Source organism: Filicampus tigris, chromosome 1 (assembly GCF_054856515.1).
Source record: "Filicampus tigris isolate MCC_2025a chromosome 1, RoL_Ftig_1.0, whole genome shotgun sequence".
Lineage (NCBI taxonomy): Eukaryota > Metazoa > Chordata > Actinopteri > Syngnathiformes > Syngnathidae > Filicampus > Filicampus tigris.
This window is the reverse complement of record NC_141217.1, coordinates 2,080,285-2,102,500: the sequence shown is the minus strand read 5'-3', so window position 1 is coordinate 2,102,500 and position 22,216 is coordinate 2,080,285. Positions and strand designations below refer to the sequence as shown.

The 22,216-nt window shown below is 41.5% G+C and overlaps 1 protein-coding gene across 5 annotated transcripts in view; it reads left to right on the top strand.

Moving 5' to 3' along the window:
* lama5 (laminin, alpha 5) overlaps window positions 1-22,216 on the top strand; it is a 152,950-nt gene that overhangs the window by 21,677 nt on the left and 109,057 nt on the right. For all 5 annotated transcript variants that reach the window (XM_086046434.1, XM_086046469.1, XM_086046442.1 and 2 more), the window contains 4 exons: window positions 10,942-11,059; window positions 13,592-13,710; window positions 17,968-18,138; window positions 21,322-21,419. In XM_086046434.1, the coding sequence (XP_085902560.1) occupies window positions 10,942-11,059; window positions 13,592-13,710; window positions 17,968-18,138; window positions 21,322-21,419 (506 nt within the window). The remainder of the gene's footprint in view (window positions 1-10,941; window positions 11,060-13,591; window positions 13,711-17,967; window positions 18,139-21,321; window positions 21,420-22,216) is intronic.

The window sequence follows — 22,216 nt, the reverse complement described above, 5'->3', positions numbered from 1 at the left end:
AAACAAAAGGCGTTTGTACAACAACATTAGCTCCTTACTGTCCAGCCAGCTTGTGGAGGTGAAGATGAGCCTGTGTCTTCATGTCGCCTTGCAAGCAGTCGTGTGCGGTGTCCATGCTTGCTTGCAGCCACGACCTGCCTGAGTGAAGCGGCGTGAAAGTGACGAAAGCCCTCATCGAACAGCGAACAAAAAGTTTTGGCGAGGCTGACTGCACAGACGAGTGTGGCCGCATTGGAACGTGCCATTTCAGCTGTTACCTTCAAAATTGGACGGCGCGTTCTAAGTCGAAAAACTGGGTCCATTCCTCATCCAAATAAATGTGCACGTCTACTCATTCCCACTTCAGTTTCTGTAAATATCCTGACTGGTATTTAATGCGTCACCCGTACTAACTGTGATCAGCAAAGAAGCATTTTTTTTTCCATAAGCAAAGAAGCAGTGTGTGCTCGTCCCAACCTTAAATCTATTTAGTTCTGCTGACTTCTACCTTTCCTCATTCTCATATAAATCAGCCACGGAGAGGTTAATTCTTTTGATATGTTGAAGTGGGCATAGTAGAGATGTCCACATAAATTTTGGTGCCAATTGATCGCCACATTTGGACGTTATAAGCAATAAAAGTAAAATGATTTCCAATGGAGAGTTTGGAATCGGTTCCTCGCGTGACTCCGGCCGAACAAGGATAGAACGGTAGGGGGTACGGCCATTGTGCTCATTATCAAGGGGCGTTATTCATGGAGTTACTTATTTCCTAATTTCTCCAAAATGAATGGATAAAATAGAAAATGGCAACTCTTTTAATTTACCTGATCAAAAAATATATAAAATGAACTTGTTAGTGAAAACATGGCCATCCCTTATATATATAAGTTTGACACATTTGATCTATTGGACGAGTATTTGATTGTTTTGGCTGTTACTAAAAATGGTTGGATTAGTTAATGATCAAAAACAGTATTTTATTCGAAAATAATTACATGTATTATAATAAGTGACACTGGATAAATTTAAAAAATACAGTGATTAGCAGTAAATGGCTGTTAAAAACAAACGCTGAATTAGTATTTCCAGATTAGCGTCACATCAAACACACACATCCACACCCACTCGCTCATGCAAACGCACACACACATACATACAAATATACATCCCATGTCAATGTGTGACATATGTATGGGAGAAGCGCATGCACTGTGCGACACCACACTGCACTCGAAAACAAAACACGGAAACATTTGTGTGTGTGTGACAATATTTAGCTGTGTATTGAGCACTAAATTCAACTATTAATCAGTGAATGAAGCCCAGCTGGACAGTTGATCAACCAACACCTTTGTCTTTCTTACTTCATTGCTTGCCTCATGGCGTCGGCGGTAGACGGAGCGTGTTTGGTGGCTTGCTCGCCGGAGAGGCGGACACAAAAATACACCAGCTAGAACTTATAGCCGCTCTTGCTTGCTTGCTTTTGCTGAGAAGATTGTGTCCTTTATATTGTAAATAACTGATTTAAATGTGACCATTGGTGCCTAATGTAATAAATTAGACACGAATAATGGAAATTGCTTCACTTATATGGAGCCCATCTTTTGAAAACAAAAATTCAAAGAACACAATCCAAAGAATAAAACCAATGATTGCAGACTAGACTAGTCTAAAAATGGCATAAGCCTCTGTAATGTGCGGGGAAAAAAAAGATAATGGAATCATGACTCTAAAATTGAAAATCAAATTGAGGATTTGGAGAATCGGGATACCCCAGATACTGTAATATGAGTGATATCTAAGATTAATATTTCTGAATTTAGTGAAGTCATATGTTGTAACAAGCTTCCGCCATAGCACACATTGAGTCAAAGGTTATCTGCCTTTTCTCTTATCAGCCTTGCCTTCCTCCTCCTCCTGGTCTGGCACACTTGTGGAATTTGTAGCAGCTGAACATATTAATGAGGCAATGGTAGCAGGTTCAGCCTGAGTTCATGATTTACAGTTGTTTATGTTAGTTTTAGAAAAATGTTTACATTCAATCTAAATATTTTCATTTTGTTTCAAGGAAATCCGAGTGATCTGTTCCTACTAAATCTTAAAGTTTAGGTTTTCTTTTAGCAGTCTTTTTTGTGCTAGCTAAATATTTATGTTCAACTTTAGAGAAATGCTAATATTCTGTTTTCTATAACTACAATGTTTCTAACTAACAAGAAGTATGTGCTCAAAAATGTTCGTCATGTGATCAGCAGGCCGAATGGTTAACTTGCCCTGAAGTGTCTCTGGTTTGCGAACTCACACTGGTCGAGCTAAAGACATATTGGAATAGACTGCTACTGGTCTCAGGCCTTTTTATACAGTTTTATTCTCACTTAATAAGGACTTTAAAAATAGTTTTTGCTGGTTATAATAGTGTGGGATTTTTCATCGTAGTTTTTTCTGCTATTCGACTTTTGTTGTTTTAAATTCAGTTTTATTTTTTTCGAGAGGGTTTGTTAATTTGTATTAGTTTTTATATTTTCAAAAGTGCTTAATTTTATTTTTTTTTCATTACTGTTGTTTTTTTTAGTGTATTTGCAGTATTTGTTGAGTGGAAAATTTTAACAAAACATCACAATTGTTGTGTAATGAAAGTAAACTACAGTTGCCAAATGACTGTTGGACCTTCCGTCTTCTGTTTAGCTGAACAATAATACCAAAATAAATACATTTAAAATAAATCCCCAAAGCTCATTTATGAAATAAACTGACAAAAACACAAACTAAGGACATGTTCTGTATAATTATAGATCGTTTTAGTCTAGTTTTATGAATGCAAAATGTAGTTTTAGTTAGTTCTGTTTTTTAATTAAATTTTTTATAAGCACTCTCATTTTTGTTTCATTTCATGAATGTAAATGTTTTTCCAATTATAGTTTTAGTTATTTTTTTAGTTTTAATTAACAATAAAAACTTTGACTAGGCGTCACAAAGCATGCTTTGATTTTTATTTGGAGAGTTTTGTTTTTTTTAATTGCGCACAAACTGTTCTGGAAGGATCAGAATAGGGTTTCATTGTAGTTTAAGCAGAGGTGATGAAAAAGACAGTTAAAAGTAGAAGCACTCATTTAACTCATGTACTTTAGTAAAAGTAAAAAAAAAGGAGAGATTGATGTACAAAAGTAAAAATAAAAGATATTTATAGTGTCAAAATGATTTTAAAAATCAACAAAAAATGCACGCAAAATAGTTGGCATCTTTTATTACATTAAGTGATCATACTGAGAAGAAACAAATAACCTTACATTTCACATACCAAAATACTATCGTATTACTTGTACTGACACCTTAATATGTGCCTTTTTCAGATTGGATGTCGAACTTTTGAATGGCAGAAGCTGGTGATTTTAAGGCTGGCACTAGATATGCCACAAATTATTCAGATGAAAAAAATCTTAAATTAGGCCACAGATGGTGAATGTCTTGCTTCTCCAAATGTTTTCTCATTGTCCTAAATGCTCCTTGGGTTAAGGTGATAACATAGCCTTTGAAGTCTTTGTTGCACGCTTTGCAACCAAATGTGGCCTTCAAGCTGTTTTCTGAAGCTGAGCCATGATTGGTTGTTACCTGAGCCCTGAGCAACTGTGATGTCATTTTCAGTCGACAGCAAATGACAAAATGGCCGCCCCCTGAGATGGATAAAAACGGGAGGATTTGCTCCATAAATGCAATTGTAATCAGAATGACGTTTTGCGTCAGAATGAATTTTTGCTGCTTAATTCGCATTCCACAAATACTAATCGGAATATCAAGTTTAGCCTAGGGAGGCTGCATACAACATAATATTGTAAAGAAATTGTTGGGGTTGACCTCCCCTTTAATGAATGCTCGCTGAGCAGAAATCTCAAAGGATTGAGTTTTTGTGTGACATTTGAGGTGCATTCTTCCAATATTTGGTCTTGTTGTACTAGCCCAGCGGTGTTGCATGTTGGCGGTTCCACTGTGGGAATTCGGGGACATTGGTATTCGTGTTCCAGCTCTTGCGTTGGATGTGATTTGGTGGTGTAGCTTATACAGTGGCCTATGAGAAAGTCCCAACACCACAACATTAGCCCCTCCTCCTTTCCTGCTATCTCTTCCTCTTTGGCGCTGAGAAGAAGCATCTGAATCTCTTTCCGTGGCTAGGAATGTTCTTATCTCTATTCCTTTTGAGGATCCTGCTGCTCCTCCTCCGCTTTTCCCAATGCCGGTTCAATGGTGTCTCGCTCACGCACACACATACACGTAAACTTTGCCATCCTTCGATGTTCCCCATTCTGGCAAGGATAAACAACCTTGATGAGAGACGGGGACATTGAAGAACAACTGATGATGAGATCATCCACGTTCCTCCTCAGAAATCAATATTTCCACCATCGATGAAATGCAGTATGCCACTTTTCCATCCTTGTCCCAACACGCTCCATCTGTGTGTGTGCGTGTGAATGGAAAAACGAGTGTAGCTGGGAAGATGAGCGTTTGTTGTCACGTTCAAGCATGTTCAGCATAAATATGAAGGGGGTGTTTTGGGGGAATATTGACCCTGTCATTACATACACACGCACGCATGTACGTACACACAGTCTTCCCCCCTTTTCATTTGTACATCTGGAATGCACCACACTTCCAAGTGACATTCACAGTTGGCACATTATCATCGTGTTGACTTGAGTAGTGAATGTGAGCTGACATCCCTCAACCAGGGTTACACCTGGTTCTACCTGCTCTCCCCATCCGTCCCCATTTTCCAGCTGTACTGCAACCTGATGGACAAGAAGGAAGCTATTCAAGCAAGATGCGAGGGTTTTGGGCTGACGTGAGATGTAGTTGGTTTTGACTCAAAACATCAGTAAATTCAAAGAAAGAGACTGAGCTCTGCCTCTCCGAACACTCACATTCTCATAGGAGAGTTAGGGCATCAGATTGAATATCCGAATGCACCCAACACAGAAAAAAATAGCCACCGCTTTTATTTCCAATTCTCCTTTCCCGCTAAAATGCGATGGCAATACAGGGCAGTCATACCGACGTTGGAGTGATTATTGGTAAGAACAAAGTCAGCAAGAAAAATGCACAAAAGTCCCCTGGAGTGTCAACCTCCAAAATCTCAAACTCAATTTATGTTGGGGCCGCTGGCGATAGTCTGGTTCTGTCTTGGATACATGAAGTATTCCACAAAAAAAGGGTTCAAGTACAGTGGTACCTCCACTTACAAAATTAATTGGTTCTCTGAAGGAATTTCTTAAGTAGAAAATTTTGTAAGTAGAGACGTGTTTTCCATGTAAACGCCCTAATCGGTTCCAAGCCCCCCAAATTTCAGACATAAATGTTTTATAAAGCATAAAAATGCATCAAAACATGTTACAAAAACAAACATGTTACATGTTGCCCTCTTTGGTTCATGTTCTCTCTCAGAAATGTTTTTTGCCTGGCTGTCGATACATTACGGTCAAATGCTTTGGCGAGATCAACCAAACGCATCCCTTTTTCATACTTTTCTATTATCTCTTGCTTGGTTTATATGGACAAAAAAACAATTTTATTTTTTCTTTTCCTCGTTTCTTCATCACTTTCTTGGGGTCCATAGCGAATACTCAAGTAAAAGTATCGGAACACCTCATGGCTCGAGGGGCGAATGATGAGGACGCTGCATAGACATATCTATCACACACCTATCTATCTACCTGTCTATCTATACACATAGACAAATACGGTAGAGGTCCCTCTTAGCCATTGGGATAAAAGGAAGATGCTAGTAATAGCCAATGGCAGAGCAGCTATGAGTATGTTGCGTTCAGGAAAATCTGGAGCTGCGAGTAGCAGTCCATACTGTATTTTTACCTTTCGTATTCTGAAATTTCTTTCGCAACAAGTGGGAATATTTTCCTGTTAAGGCGTTTCGTAACTTGAAAATTTCGTATGAAGATACGTTCCTAAGTAGAGGTAGCACTGTATTCCCAAAAAAAGTACAGCTAATCCAGTCTCCCTCATCTTTTTGTGATAACAGTTCAGAACATTGATGGTTCTTCAGAACATGTACAGGATTGGTGACCCGATCCTCTCTCTCCTCTCCCTGGTACTTTGCATATTCCTTAGCATGTATAGTTAAGTCATGACATCTTATTTCTTGAGCAACGCAATTTTATCTGTGCATTCAAGACATGTATGAGCCCACAAGTGCTAAACGCCCCCCCCCCCCCCCCAAAAAAAAAACAACGACATTCCGTCTCCTGTTTTTCTTTAAATTGGCTGTTCTCATCACCAACCACTCTCCTTCATAAGAGGTTTTGAAAAGACATAACTGGGACTGGGTGGGACTGGTTTTCCTTCCACTTGGTGTTACTTCAGAATTACCTTTCACCAAAAGCTGTGATGAGCCTGATATATGGTAGCCCATAAGTGATTTAGAAAAAAAAAAAATAAGAACCGCCCGGGGCAACAATATGGCAAAAATTGTGGGGACCACATTAACCTTTGATGTCTTGTAGGGGGCCTCAAAATATCATCATGCAGGCCGCAAATGGACCCCGGGTGGTGAGTTTGAGACCCCTGTCTTAAATTGCTAAAAAATAATTGCAAAAAGGCATCAAGATAACTCTGAGGCAAAAAGATCCAACAAGAGTTATAGATTCATGGCTGCACAAGTACACATCAAGGAATTGCCTCCTTTTTTTTGTAAGCACTCTCTAGACATCAATCCATCCATTATCGATACCGCTTATCCTCACAAGGGGCGTGCTGGAGCCTATCCCAGCAATAGAACAATAAGTTACCAAACAATACAAAATCAAATCACTGGGCTCTGATCCTAGATTCTGCAAATTTTTCAGTATTGGTGCCTTATGCGAGGGAAGACTCTATGTAGCGTGTGAATGTGAATGGAGGTGTTCGAGGCAGCCGCTTTAAAAAAAAAAAAAAAGAAAAGATATTCACACTCTCCTTTATGAACAGCAAATTAGTACTAGTTAGACTAGCTGGCGTGAACATGGCAAACAAAACTTATATCTTGTTCAAGCCATTACTTATTGAAGTATTTAATCTGACGCGCCAAAAAAAATATGTGCTATGCAGTAAAAAGATCAATGATTAAACTATCTTAATAGATTAAAGTCCAAATATTGAAGGTTAAATTTTAAAAAAGCAATAACTGTTCATTTCAACACATTTATTTATGAGATTTGTACTGGCTAGGTCAGGTCAGGGCAGCGTGGCCCAACACAGTCATGCAGTGGTTAATGTCAAACCCAGTTCATCCACTCATCATCCGCCTTTTTTCACCCATGTCCCACATGTGTTCAACCCATTTTTCTCTTGTGTTCCAACCATAGTCTACTTTAGTCCTGGCTGTGTGTCCACCTGCTCATTTGTCATCTGCCCATTGTCCAGCTGTTTCTACCTGTTATTCAGCCACATTGTTAGAATTATGTTCCAAATGACTTCTACCCATTTTCCACCTGTGCTCCAACCTTGATCCAGTCACGGTCCAGCAATGAGCCATCCGTTTCTGCCTTTTGTCCACCAATTTTTCCAACGGTGTTGTCACCAATGTTTTCTTTACAGGGCGCGCCATGAGTTTCCATAAGTAGGGTTTGTACACCCATTATAGCTACAATACCTAAGGCATCTGCAAACATAATAAATATACATTCTACATGTTCTTATGTATGGGAACTTATGCTATTTTCACCTGCAAATGATGGCGATGAGTCCAAGCTGTTTCCTTAGTGGAATGTTACAGGTGGAAGTCTTCTCCCTCTTCTTCTCCCTCTCTCTCTCCCTCTCCCTCTCCCTCTCCCTCTCCCTCTCCCTCTCCCTCTCTCTCTCTCTCTCCCTCTCTCTCACTCTCTCTCTCTCTTTCTCTCTCTCTTTCTCTCTTTCTCTTTATCTCTCTTTCTCTGTCTGTGCTTACGTGTTTTGCGTTCCAGATAACAGCCCCTGGCTGGTTTAATGATTGTGGTTTGTGGAAATTCCTCGGTGGCTGCACATTCTTTTTGCCTCAGGTAACCATGGAGATAAGACAAGAGAGACACAAAGGAACATTGGAGTGGGTGGGACCTCTATGTGACCTCTCTCTTTCTTTCTCAAGTAGATATACAACAACGTGCTCTAAAATTTGCTCCTCACCTTATATTTAGCATTTTTTATTGGTCAATTTGAATGGAATCTATCACACACACAAACACACATCTCACACACACACATCTCACACACACACACGCACACACACGCGGTCAATGGTCAAATAAACTCTTCAAAAAACCACACTGACAGCAGGTATTACTGATTACAACCCTTCAATGAAATGGTGTAAGGCAACATCACGGAACACAAATGAAAAATACATTCCGTTTTGAAATTTTACACCTCTATGAATCTACCTTTAAAATGTAATTCTGTTCTGTATAGTCAAGATATAATACATTAAGTTTCTAACATTGACGGGACATGGAAGTATAGCGGAGATTATCAGTGAACTGTGAACATGTGCGTGCGCCTGACGGGAGCCTTGTATTCGATAAAAAACACAATTATGCATCACTATTTTTTCCCCTGGGAAGGTATTGTAATAATGCTACCTGACTGGTTTGTGGCGTGTCCAAACGCCTAGACCAGACATGTCCAAAGTCCAGCCCGGGGGCCACATGCGGTCAAATTTTATCCAACCTGCAGAGTGCTGCTGCCCTCTTGTGTGTAAATCTGGAATTGCATTTTGAGTGTCTTTTATATGCTTTTCAGCGGGGCTACGGACCAGATGTTACTCATTTTCTGCCTCTGTTATAAAAGCACTCTATCCAACTCCATAACCCTCTGTGACCCTTTCCGCACAGTTTCTAAAATGGCGACATTGAATAAAAAAAGGAAAGTTGACAGCAAGGGCTGACAATTTAAGGAAAGGTGGAATTTGGACTATTTTTTTTCACTGAAATACACAACAACCGTCTGCCTCATTTGCCAGGAGCCGTTATTTATTTTCAACATGCCATGTTTCAAATTAACCCTGGCTTGTACCGGTGAGATATTTATGTATTTTCGGTACAAAAAAAACAGATTTTTTTTTTTTTTTTTAGCTGGCAGGACTTTTTCTGTTAGTCTAAGTTCCTCTGAGTCCTGCTCTGCCCCTCTATCGTAAGGTGTTCCACAGGGTTCTTTTTTGGGGCCATAGTTGTTCTCTTTGTATTTGCTGCCTCTGAGTTCCATCCTTAGAAAACACAAAATTTCCGTCCACTGCTATGCAGGCGATCTATATCCCGCTGAGCAAAAAAGACACACTCTCGATAAGACCTCTTTTGTCCTGCCTAGCGTACATCAAAGACTGGATTTCACTGAATTTGCTAAATTTCAATGAAAATAAATAGAAGTTATGGTGTTCGGTCCCAGTGGCTCGTCTACATCCCACCTTGTTGACCTGGGCCCTCTGGCTTCATATCTAAAGCCAACATCCTTAACTTTTTAAAATGGACAGTGATCTTGAATTGGACCAGCAAATCAGCGCTGTTGTAAAGTCCAGCTTCTTTCACCTTAGACAGCTGGCTAAGGTAAAGCCCCTCCTTTTCAATCAGCACTTAGAAAGAGTCATCCATGCCTTTGTTACATCTCGGCTAGATTACTGTAATGCACTTTATTTTGGAGTCAGACAGTCCTCCCTCAAACGTCTCCAGGTGGTCCAAAATGCTGCTGCCCGCCTACTAACTGGAGCTCGGAAGATGGAGCATATAACATCAATTCTTGCCTCCCTTCACTGGCTCCCAGTGCATTTCAGGGTTCGATTTAAGATTCTTCTATTTGTCTATAAATCATTAAATGGCCTCGCCCCGCCGTACCTCTCTGAGCTTCTCCACTCCTACACACCTTCCCGCAGCCTCAGGTCTGTGGACCAGGCGCTGCTCGAGGTGCCGAGGACCAAGCGGAGCCTCAGAGGTGATCGAGCCTTTTCGACTGCTGTATTTTAACTGCATTTGCAGCGTTCACCACTATGGAGGCCTGGCCACTCCTCTTGTTTTGATGCCAAGACATTCAGTTGTTCATTGGGCATGTTCTCTTCATCTAAAATTTGGATCAGTTATTTTATCTCCTCCTTTAAGCTTTGCTTTTAAGTTTGTTTTGTCACGTAGAAGCAACATTTGAAGCCTCCAAAATAATTTCAGGATTTGCAGTCTTCATTGGTTTCAAAACTAATGGTTAAAAAATTATTTTGTTTTACCAATAAATGCCTTATCTTGTATTAGGGTCTGATTGAATTTCCAATACTGTGGACCTCATAGGCCTTTCTCAGTCACCAGATTTGATCTGAACCTAATTTATCATTAATCGATAGTGAATTCACTTTCTTTATCGAGGAAAATGGTACCAAAAAATAATGTATGGCTTGCTTGATTTGATCTCTTCCAAGTATATCTTAGTAATTTCAGAAAGATAACTTGAGATAGGGCGTCACTTCCCACTCATTGATGGTGTGAAGATGCGAGTGAATGATTGTCTCTAGTGTATATGTGTCAAGCGACTGACTGGCGTCCAGTCTAGGCTGCAGTCTGCTTATCGGCTGAAGTCAGCAAGAATAGGCTACAGCTCCCTGCGACTCTAAACAGGTTAAGCGTTGTAGAAAATGGATGATTACAGAACAGTTATTAATAGCCTATTTTGGGCCTCAAAATGCCCAAAAAGTCATATCTTACAAGCTTTGGTATCCTGGTGAAAATGGATTGTAGGGGCCCCTTCAAAACTTTGAAAAAAATGAGCCCCTGACACTAGTCACACCGATCAACAAAATTGTCTATTTCTTTTAATATGGACTGCATATTACTTTTCATGTCACATGATCCTCTCAGTGACATCTCAGCAACAACAACGGCATGTGGAACATCTGCAACCCGTTACCATACTTGTCACTTGTCAGGATGAGGATGATGTCACTGACGATGTTATTGATGTGTGTGTACGCAGCTGTTCCATGTGGCCTATGTGCTCATCAAGTTCGCCAACTCTCCGCGTCCAGACCTGTGGGTTCTGGAAAGGTCGGTGGACTTTGGGCAGACGTACCAGCCATGGCAGTACTTCTCCTGTGAGTACTAATGATGATGACTATTGATCAGAGCAGATGGGAGCACTTTACAGGGCTCTATAGTGCACCCAATGAGGCGACTGAAAAGAATTATAGGTTGTACACGTACAACCAGCCGAAATCTCCTCGACTCTAAAAAAGTATTCTCTAGTAAGGAATCATATTTGAATTTTCAATCTTTCCTTATAACAGAATTTCGTTATGTGGGAAACGCTACGGTACTTGTCCTGTATGTTAACTAAATACATGTATAACAACACAAGCAATTTAATGCCCCAGAAAATATGCTCCCCCAAATTTTTATTAAACAAAAACTAAACTATAAAGTTCAGGTATATGAACAAAATACAGTACAGTATAACAAAGATGGTCCAAATACTGTTGAAAAAATACTGTAAAAACTGTAACACCAATGCAGTACAGTACTTAACTACAGTCAATTGTACTGTATTTTAGTGTTTCTCAGGCTTGGGAAAAAATGAGTTGTTGTGTTGGCTTCATTCTTTGCTGTATGAAAATGTTTGTCTACGTATTATACAGTTTTGTTGCTAATTGCAAGAAACTGTCCCGTTGATCATCATTGATGTCTGGGGATTCTTATGCATACAAAAGCATTTTTCATGCCATCTCCATAGCTCTCTTGCTGGACGGTGGCTTTACATGAGGACTTTTCTTGTAGATTTGAGTTTTTCCGACTCCAAGTGTCTCCTGGGTGTTTTTTACTTTGTGTCCAGCTTCGCATAATCGGATGCATTTCACTGTCTCTTTCACGGTCATTACCATTCTTCTTCGTTTGGATGCCATGAACTACAGACAAAAATGTAAATTAATACATTTTAAATCTTTCGCAATTTCAGTAAAACGCATGCCAAAGAAGTAACTTACATGTCGCCGTTTTGGACAACGGTCGTGGCCCCATTTTGGCGGTGGTGGCTTCAGGCGGCCGCCGGGGGCGTCTGACGCGAGAGTGTGATGACGACCAAATGGTTTCTTTTCCTCTTTAGCTATACTTTTACCTTAACTGCTGGATAATAGACTTAATCGACATTGGATTACAGTACAAACTGACGAGTCCTGGTGACTTTTCACCGCAATCTCAACTTCCCAGACAAGATCGGACTCGTCCATTTTTACTGTAATCCATCCATCCATCCATCCATCCAGTCATTATACAAACCGCTCGATTTAGTCCACACAATTATAGTATGCAGCAACACTACTCAGGCAAAATCTGAGTTAAAAAAGGCAAAGGCACAGCTCGGTCGCAATCACTCATCAATGTCCGAGACCTCCGGCGGCCGCCGAAGCAGACCTTCCAGAGGCGGTGCCAGGACCGTTGGCCCTGACGGTGACTGCGTCAGCTGGTGACTGCCGAGAGAGTCTTGGCTGAGGCTCTCATTCAAGTGAATGGGACCGGGCAAGCAGTGCGTGCCCACGTGAAATTTTTTACCAATATTTCTTGTAAATATTTTTTTTTTCAGTCAAGGAGATTTGGGCTGGATGTACTGTACCTGTACAACCTATAATTTGTTTTCAGTCGCCACATCGTGAAATTTGTATGCCCAAATTGGAGTCTAGAGCCCTGGTTCAAATAAAGCCGTTTTAACAAATGGCTCACTGTTCTTCTGAAGGCGCGGGTAGTAGTGCCCTATTACCTCCTATGTCATGCAGGGGAGGCTTGGACTCTTAAAGCGGAAGTCAACCCAAACATATTTTTTGGAAGAATATGTTCCCAGCAGGCCCACTAGTTGGAACACGGCATTCTGATTACTTTTGTTTGTGAAATATACATTAAGCAGCAAAATGCACTCGGGCAGCCATTTTGTCTTCTGTCCACTGAAAATGACATCACAACTGTTCACAACGACAAATCACGGCTGACCTGTTTTCTGAATCTGATTGGTCATTTTCTGTCGACAGAAGACAAAATGGCCGCCCCCAGAGATGGCTAAAGACGAGTGGATTAACACTTATTCCACAAACGCAATATTTATCAGAATGTCCCTTTTCAATTAGTGGGCTTGCATAGAACATATCCTTGAAAAAAAAAGTTTGCGTTGACTTTCTCTTTAAAGTGACAGTAACCAGACCAACGTTAGTGTATTTCAAGTGGCCCTTTTTATCTGTCAATTTTTGTTTATCAGACCGATGAATGTGATGTCATTTTTTCCCCCAATATTGGTGTGATAGTTATGTGTCCGATCGGGCCTCCCTACATATTTAGCTTCTCTTTCCAGGTATTTTTAAACACACTCAAACTTACACAATGACACGGAAACCCACAAATCAAACACACAAAATCACTTGCGCACACACGTGCATGTACACACACACAGAATGACTTCCAGATACTTTGGGTTTTTGTCGTTGACCTCTCCTTTCATCCCACCAGCCCCTGAACTTCCCTGCCTACCTACCTTTAATTAACCACAGTGAGACATCATTAACGTCTGTGTGTGTGTGCGTGTGTGTGTGGGTGTGTGTGGGGGTGTGTGTGGGGGTGTGTGGGTGTGTGTGTGTGTGTGTTTGTAGCCTCCAAGCGAGACTGCATCGAGCGCTTCGGACAGCAAACCATAGAGAGGATCTACAATGACAACGACATCGTTTGCACCACCGAATATTCCCGAATTGTTCCTTTGGAAAATGGAGAGGTGATATGTTTATTCATTTTATGACATCATTGAACATTATTCAGATCAAGCAAAAGACTTCCACGTGAGGCAAATTCGAACATTCGAACCCAATTTCCAAACATAGTGACCGGGGCCTGTAGAAGCCCATAACGTAATAATGGCCTGTAACCTTTTTTAAAAACCTTTTTTAAAAATGTAATAGGCCCATAACATAATAACGCACCAATAACATAATAGAAGTCCTGAACCTATAACGTGATAACTTTTGGCCAATAACGTAATACCTTATTACATTATTGTCTGATTATTATGTTATTGGCCTGGTGAACAAAAAAAAGTCTTTGCAAATGTAATAACTGAACCCATAACGCAATAATATACAAATATCACTTGACTTAGCTTTTTATTCTTGGATTTATTGTAAATGTGAAAATGCATACTCTTTCCATTGGTCTGTCTCTCTCTGCCTTCCTCTCTGTTCTTGCTCGTTAAAAATACTTGGCACGGCGTTTGTTTTTAATGTTACTTGCGTGGAATCTCTCCTCTCCAACTGTAATCACTCCTTGTTCCGGAACTACTCATTGCACACACATGCGTGCCTGCCTGTTCTAATAAGTAAGTGTAAGTACACTTTTTGTAAAAAATTATACAAATTATACACATTACATCTCGTTGGACACGTCATGGACGTACTTGTGAGTTGAAAGTGTTGCCTTAAAAGTGAAATATTTCAATATAGGGGTGTATTTTTATGCTCTTATTCATTTTTCCAAGCTAAACTAATTAATTACTACCAATCAAGCCACGCATGTAAAATTAATGAAGCCTTCCTTGAGTGGCGACTTCTATAAAGGTTGTCATCACGTCATTATAATGAAGTGTCTGCGTGGCTGAATTACTAGTATCACCACAAATGGCCACTTTATGCTTCATGTTAAATTCAAGTCAAATATAGACAACAACTGTTACCCAAAAGAACTTTGCAAATTATTGGACGATGTCGGTAGTCTCCCGAGCACTCTCTCCCACCCGTGGGGAGCGCCTATTGGGCTTTGTCATAACGTATAGGTCAGATGTGTGTGGATGAGTGTTCGTACTGCGGATGCATCGCGTCCATATCCTATTTATATCAACATACAAAAGAGGCCCAGGTCGGATTTGAAAAAATCTGAATTGTGCTGTTCACATTTCATATGATCAATATGGGGAAAAAAATCAGGATGGAGCTGCAGTGTGAACGTAGCCTAAGAGCAGAATGAAAATGCAGAAGGCTTGAATTTCACATGATATTTCCAAGGGCATTTTGTACTTGACAAAAAGAATAGAAATTCCAAGAATAAAGTGTTCAGTGTACATGGATGATTGGGCATGAGGCTATGATGATAGTTTTGAGTAATTGCGTTTAGTAGTTCTAAAGCCAGTAGATGAAATACAAAATATTGGTATTGTTAACAATTTCAAAAACAAAAGATCAACTGATGGTCTGAAGTTATTAAAGGAATTGTGAGTAAAAGATATGTAATCTTTTCTATTGCTATGGCTTCAGAAGAAACTCGTCAACTACGCTAGCCCTAATTTGAAGTAAATTAAATTAAATTAAATCTAATTGAGGAAATTAGTAATAGTATTGATAGGCAAGAATACGTGCCTATTTTCATTGATTTGCAAAAAGCCTTCAATACAATTGATCATAATATACTTATTAATAAAATGAAGTACCATATTGACCCGAATATAAGGCGGCCCTGATTATAAGATGACCCCCTTTTTTTCAAGACTCAAGTTTGAAAAATGTTTTTTTGAACACCAAACAAATTTTTATACAGAAAATAATTACAGTACATCTGAAACAAATGATTATAACAATATATTTGAGAGAAAAAGCATGTTATTTTGCGTCATTCAAATTGTAATATCTGAACGTTTAAATATGTAAACTAAAGTGCAATCACGGTGGTCAACTGGTTAGCATGTCCGCCTCACAGTTCAGAGGTCGTGGGTTCGATCCCGGCTCCGGCCTCTCTGTGTGGAGTTTGCATGTTCTCCCCGTGCCTACGTGGGTTTTGTCCGGGTACTCCGGTTTCCTCCCACATTCCAAAAACATGCATGGTAAGTTGATTGAACTCTCTAAATTGCCCCCAGGTGTGATTGTGAGTGTGTGTCTTTGTCTTTGTCTTTGTCTTTGTGTGCCCTAAGATTGGCTGGCAACCAATTCAGGGTGTCCCCCGCCTACTGCCCGAAGACAGCTGGGATAGGCTCCAGCACGCCCAGCGACCCATGTGAGGAGAAGCGGTATCGATAATGGATGGATGGAAAGTTCAATCACATTCGTAAATGAATGGCTTCTGGTTTTTGAAATGTAAATAAACCAATCAATTGTGATCAAACAACAAAATTGCAATAACTGCATTAACCATCAAAGTGAAGTCTAACTGTAACTGTAGTCTTCAAACAAATCTGAATAAGGAAAAACATTGCAATAAAATAATGCAAACTGGTTTAACTTGAGAGTAGCTGAGATCTGTCATGACAGAACATAACTCCTCACAAAGATCCTCTGCCTCGCTGTGCTCAGTGTCACTGTCCCCAATCCCATCCTCTGGCTACGCTGGTTCCTCCCATAGCACGTCATCCTCACTGCCGTCCAGGGCATTTGATATACAACATTTTTTGAACCCGTGGATGATGCTCTTTGGGGAAACTGCATCCCATGCGTGGAGGATCCACTCACAGAGCAAACGTACCGAGCTGAATGACAGCTCTGCTGATGGGCATCCTGTCTTTTCGTTTCTCGTCCACGTAAGCGCACACCCTTCTGTCAAGTTCTTGGAAGCGGCCGCTCTGAGGACCACGGAAAGCTTTTCTCTGACTGTGAGCATTTTTTAGGTGATCTTTTTGAGCTCTCCATCTCCGTACATTACACTCTGTGACACCATATTTCACAGCCGCTTTGCAATTGTTTGAAGACTCTGCCTCATTTATCACCACCATCTTGAAGTTTACATCATAACTTTTCCTCAGCTGCCAGTTAACCTGGCCGATCTTCGACCCACTTCTCTCCAGATTGTCGCTACGTTTCTCCATTTTCTGTTATCTCTTCTATTATTTTCTTCTCTTTTCTTTCTTACCGCTAGTTTTTATTTTTCTTCTTCGTGACAGGGGTTCGCTTTGGTCTGGGGAGTCAAGTTCAGCATTCGCTTCAATTATATCTGCCGCCATCAAGCGTTGTGAATGGGTATAATGTCTAGACCCCGAATATAAAACGACCCCCTCTTTTTCAGTGTTTTTTCAATGCAAAAAACACCGTCTTATATTGGGGCCAATACGGTAAGTGGTAATCAGAGGTTGTCCTCTGAAGTTGATTAAGTCATATACTACATATACAGGGGTGCACATAATTTTTTTCATGCGGTACTCACATGAGTACCAGGAGATTGTGTTTGGTAGTCACTAGTGGTCCAACCATTCTGCGGACCGTGCCCGTCCTGAACCGATGCTTGATCCTTACCAATCAAAGATGATTCGTTCCACTGCACCACTACTGTGTACAGGTACGCAAATGTGCGTCGTGATGCAAATGACGGTACGCATCAGTGAATTCTGTTGCGTATGCATACCTGCGTACCAGTTATGTGCACCCCTGTACATATACTAAGAACAGACAGCAATTTGTTCAAAGGCGAGTTTAGATCAGAGTTGAAATGCATCACTTGTGGCGTCCACCTGGGGTCAGTGCTGGGGCGTTTGCTGTTTTTGTGATAGAGTTCCTTGACAACTTAAAACATAATTCAATTTCAAGTATTAAGGAATAAGCCATATTGAAGCCATCCAATTACAATTAAGATTATTACACTCCACGATTACAAAATTGCCATCATCGTAAAAAAAGATTATTAATTTTGCACCTTTTTTAAAACAATTCATAATGACTAATTTTATACATTTTGTTTGGTCCAAAGGGAAGTTACATAATTATAGTGTTTCCAAGAAATCTATTTGTCTTTATATTTTTTACATTTACATTTTTATGTGTTTTGTACCCAAAAATAAATGATCGTTTGAATAATCGTGATTTCAATTAATCCCCAAATTATCGTGATTACTATTTTTTTTCATAATCAAGCAGCCCAACCCTACTATTTTGAAGAAAAAAATGAAAAAAAAATAAAATTCCTGGACTGAGAAAAGACAAATAAATACATCAATAGCAGTGAAGTTAATGAATATTTATTTACCTAGACCTACTTTTATTTATTTATTTATTCTATTTCACAGATCGTGGTGTCTCTGGTGAACGGGCGACCCGGAGCGATGAACTTTTCCTACTCCCCTGTGCTGCGTGACTTCACCAAGGCAACCAATATCCGCCTGCGCTTCCTGCGCACCAACACGCTCCTCGGACATTTGATGGGGAAAGCCCTGCGAGATCCCACCGTCACACGCCGGGTATGGACATCAGTCGTTAGCGGATAGCACAGAACGCTAACCTAGGAGCTTGCATGTTCTCTAGGGTCGGGCACCGAGAACCGGGAATCGAGTGGAACCGGCACCATCATTCCGGTTCTTCCGGAACCGTTCAGATTTTAGAATGTCGGTGCTAAATTTCAATTCCTAGTTAGCTGCACGGAAGAAGCACAAGAAATAGTACTGATTAAAAAAAATAAAAAGTGTGCACACGGCACAGCCCCTCCTCCAGCCGAAGCTGCGTCGCAATAGCACGGAAGCTCGCCCTTGTGCTCCTCTCGGTCAGCCCCTCCGCTCTCTTCGCATTGGTTGGCAAGCTTGGGCCGCGGCGCCGGCGACTCTGGGCGTGTGCCGGGCCCTTCCATGGATCTCCACAGCTGCGGCCGCCGCTGGGATACCGCAGTGGCAGCAGTCGCCCTTTGCGGCGTCTGTGATCCTGCTCGGGCCTGCCCGGCTGGTTCATTCGGCCGACGCCTAGCGATAGAACTGACGCGATGCGGCTCATGACCCAAAGTCAGAATCGGCTAAGTACGTCTAATGCCAACATCGGGCCAATGAGTTCAAAACACAAATGCACATATTCAGCTAATACTTAGCATATAGCATACACAGCTGCAGCATATACATATATGTTGTACACATACAGCATATGGTTACATAGGCTGCTTAGATTAGATAGACTTTCCTTGTTTGCCCTTAAACTGCAGCGGTGTGCCTGTCATATATATTTCCTTTCTAAAGAAAGACATTAGGTTATCCCATCAATTGGTGTTCAGTATCTTGCTTTTAGAAACAGCTGCATTATTGTATTGTCTTGAACATCTCAAAAATAAGCTCTTGTGAAAAATAATACTAAATAATAATACAAAAAAAATATTGAAATAAATATAATGGTTAAAAACAGCCCTTTGAGTAATTCATGGTAAAGTTCACAAACAGTAAAAAGTTCATGAAATTAAAGAACAGAGAATTTCATGTGATTTGTCCAAAAAGAATGAAGAATGAAAATCAACACCTCCAAATACGAGACCCTGGTCCTCAGTCGAAAATAGTTGAGTGCCATCTCCAGGTCGGGGATGAAATTCTGTCACAAAATGATTTTGTCTCAGCGACCGCTAAAGCTGCAATCCGCTTGACCAGCCGTTACTTGTCAGCGGCCTCCAGAGTCCCACTGGGCAAAAAGGCTCGATAGGACTCCTTCTTAAGTTTGACAGCATACCTTTCCGCTGGTGTACATCAGCGGGTTTGGAGATTGCCGCCACGGCAGCCACAGTTGGGATCAGCCGGCGCAACATCGGAGGCACAAAACATAGTCCACTCTGACTCATTGTCCCCCACCTTCCCGGGACATGGGCAAAATTCTGCCGGAGGTGGTAGTTGAAACACTTTCCGACTTCTGCCATTCCTCCCAGCAAACCCTCACAATATGTTTGGGTCTGCTGCACGGTCGGACCAGCATCTTCCCCTACCCTCGGCGCCAACACATCACCAGGTGGTAATCAATTGACAGCTCTGCCCCTGTCTTCACCCAAGTGTCCAAAACATGCGGCCGCAAATCCGATGACACGACTAAAGCTGATCATCGAACTGCGGCCAAGGGTGTCCTGGTGCCAAGTGCACAAAAAGTGTATGGAGACCCTCATGTTTGAACCTGGTGTTCGCTATGCACAGAACACCAAGCACAGGAGCACAGAAGTCCAGAACAATTACGCTTGAGTTCTGATTGGGTGGGCCGTTCCTCCTAATCACGCCCCTGCAGTGATTACTGTCATTGCCCACGTGAGCATTGAAGTCCTCCAGTAGAACAATGAAGTCCCTAGGGGGAGCACTTTCCAGCACACCCTCCAAGGACTCCAAAAAGAGTGGGAACTGCTGTTTGCTGCATCGGCACAAACAACAGTCAGGATCCGTCCCTCCACCCGAAGGCCTAACGTCTCGTCCACTGGGGTGAACTCTAACAAACGGGCCCCAAGTTGGGGGGCAATACATATGCTCACACCTGCACCTCTCACTGTGAGCAAAATCCGGAGTGGAAGAGTGTCCAACCCTTCTCAAGAGGACTGGGACTAAAGCCCAAGGAGAACCCATTTGTCGTGTTCACATCAAATTGTGAACATCTTCCAAGTTACTTTGTGACAAGAAAAACTGTTTGCGACCATGTTCAAAATTTGACAGCAACAAGAAAAACTGCTTGGGGCTATTACCACTGTTTGCGAATTTCTCGGAAACGTCCTTGCGCCCTTTTATAGCCTTGAATGAACCCTGATGGAAAACAACATTCGTTACCTTCGCCAACACTAGCAAGCCTTCGCCCCTCAGTCAGATACGGCCTTTAACGCTCTCTGGCTCTGTCTCAGTCTCTGCTTCATTGACTACGTTTACATGCAGTCAATATACGGGTTAAGGTCAGAATTCCGATTTTTGAAATATTCAGCAAAACGCGTTTACAGGCGTGAGTGGACAGAGGTACGGCCGCATTTGAATAAACCGATTGAAACGGCGACGCACGGATGTCGTGACGCGAATAGACATCATTTCCGCTTGTTACTTACTAGTGTCAATAAAACATTATATTCATGTTCAGCTCCACAGGAATAATTCAGTCGCTTTCCTCCGCGTTCCAAAAGTGTGCATTGCGCCTCTGAATTTTGCCATGATTGTTTACCTCTCTGCTGGTGTATTTCCGGCGAGTTGCGCGCCAGACAATACAAATTTATACACTGTATGTGTCTATATACACACTGTGTCATTTTTGCCATAGATAATACTGTGAAAACACCGCAAAGGAATCACTGTATTCAAGTTAGGCTCTCTACGGCTCTCCACAGACGAAAATATTGGAGAGCAATACCCAACATTTCCATAACCAAGTCTATAAATAACCAAAAACATTTCTTATGATAAGCTACTGTTGCGGGCTGGCTTGGTTTTGTGGTGTGGTAAGGTTAACCAGAAGCAAGTTGAATGTGGAATCCCTCTGACAATACCCCTGGTCCCGGCTGGCTCCCCTCATTATAATTGGTGTAGACCCACCACTGGTTCCAACTTGAATGTACCTTTGTATATTCCTGTTGCTGCAATGGATCGTTGGTTCTCACCTGGTGTGTGTGTGTGTGTGTGTGTGTGTGTGTGTGTGTGTGTGTGTGTGTGTGTGTGTGTGTACAGTACTACTACAGTATCAAGGACATCAGCATTGGTGGACGCTGTGTGTGTAATGGACATGCTGAAGCATGTAGTGCACAGGACCTCAACGACCCTTACAAGTAAGAACACAAACGCACAAAGCACAATTGGCTTACTGAACTGAACTCTGGGAAAACCCTTTTAGAGGGGAGGCCTTTATTTGGGAGAATATCAATTAGACACCGTTAACCACAATAGTGGGAATTACACACACAGTTTGTGCATACTCTCTTTGGCACACACCACACAAACAGACCTTGCACACACTAACACATAACTTGAGCCTTGAGCACTCACACACACACGCACACGCACACACACACACCCACATGCACACACCCCCACACCCAAACGCGCACACACACCTCGTGCACTCTCATTCCTCATGTGTGCTCATTGCTCTCACACACACTTTTTGCAAAGGCTCACAGAACTCTGGCTGCCCCACCCACACCCTTCGGACTGTCTGTTCTGTCGGTCTACTTGCCTGTTCTATGTTGTTTTCTTGGTGGCAGGACAACAATTTGGTTTGACTTTATAACCCCAGCTCCATTCCACCGGAAATAACACTCACACGTGTGTTACTCATTAGCTAAGTGTGTGTGTGCGTGCGTGCGTGCGTGCGTGTGTTCGCGTGAGAGAGAGAGAGAGAGTGAGAGAGAGAGAGTCTGTGTGTGTGTGTAGGAGTGTAGGACAATGCATGAGGTAAAGGAATGTTGTATGAAGTGATTCAAAGGAATTTCCTTTTGAAACAAAGTACCATTAAACCTGCAGCACCCCCACGAGAGTGCCAAAGGTGAGGTGCGCCGGCCAGAGGATTAGAGTTATTGCATATATACTCGTCCATCTGTCTAGTACACAAACATAGACACATTTT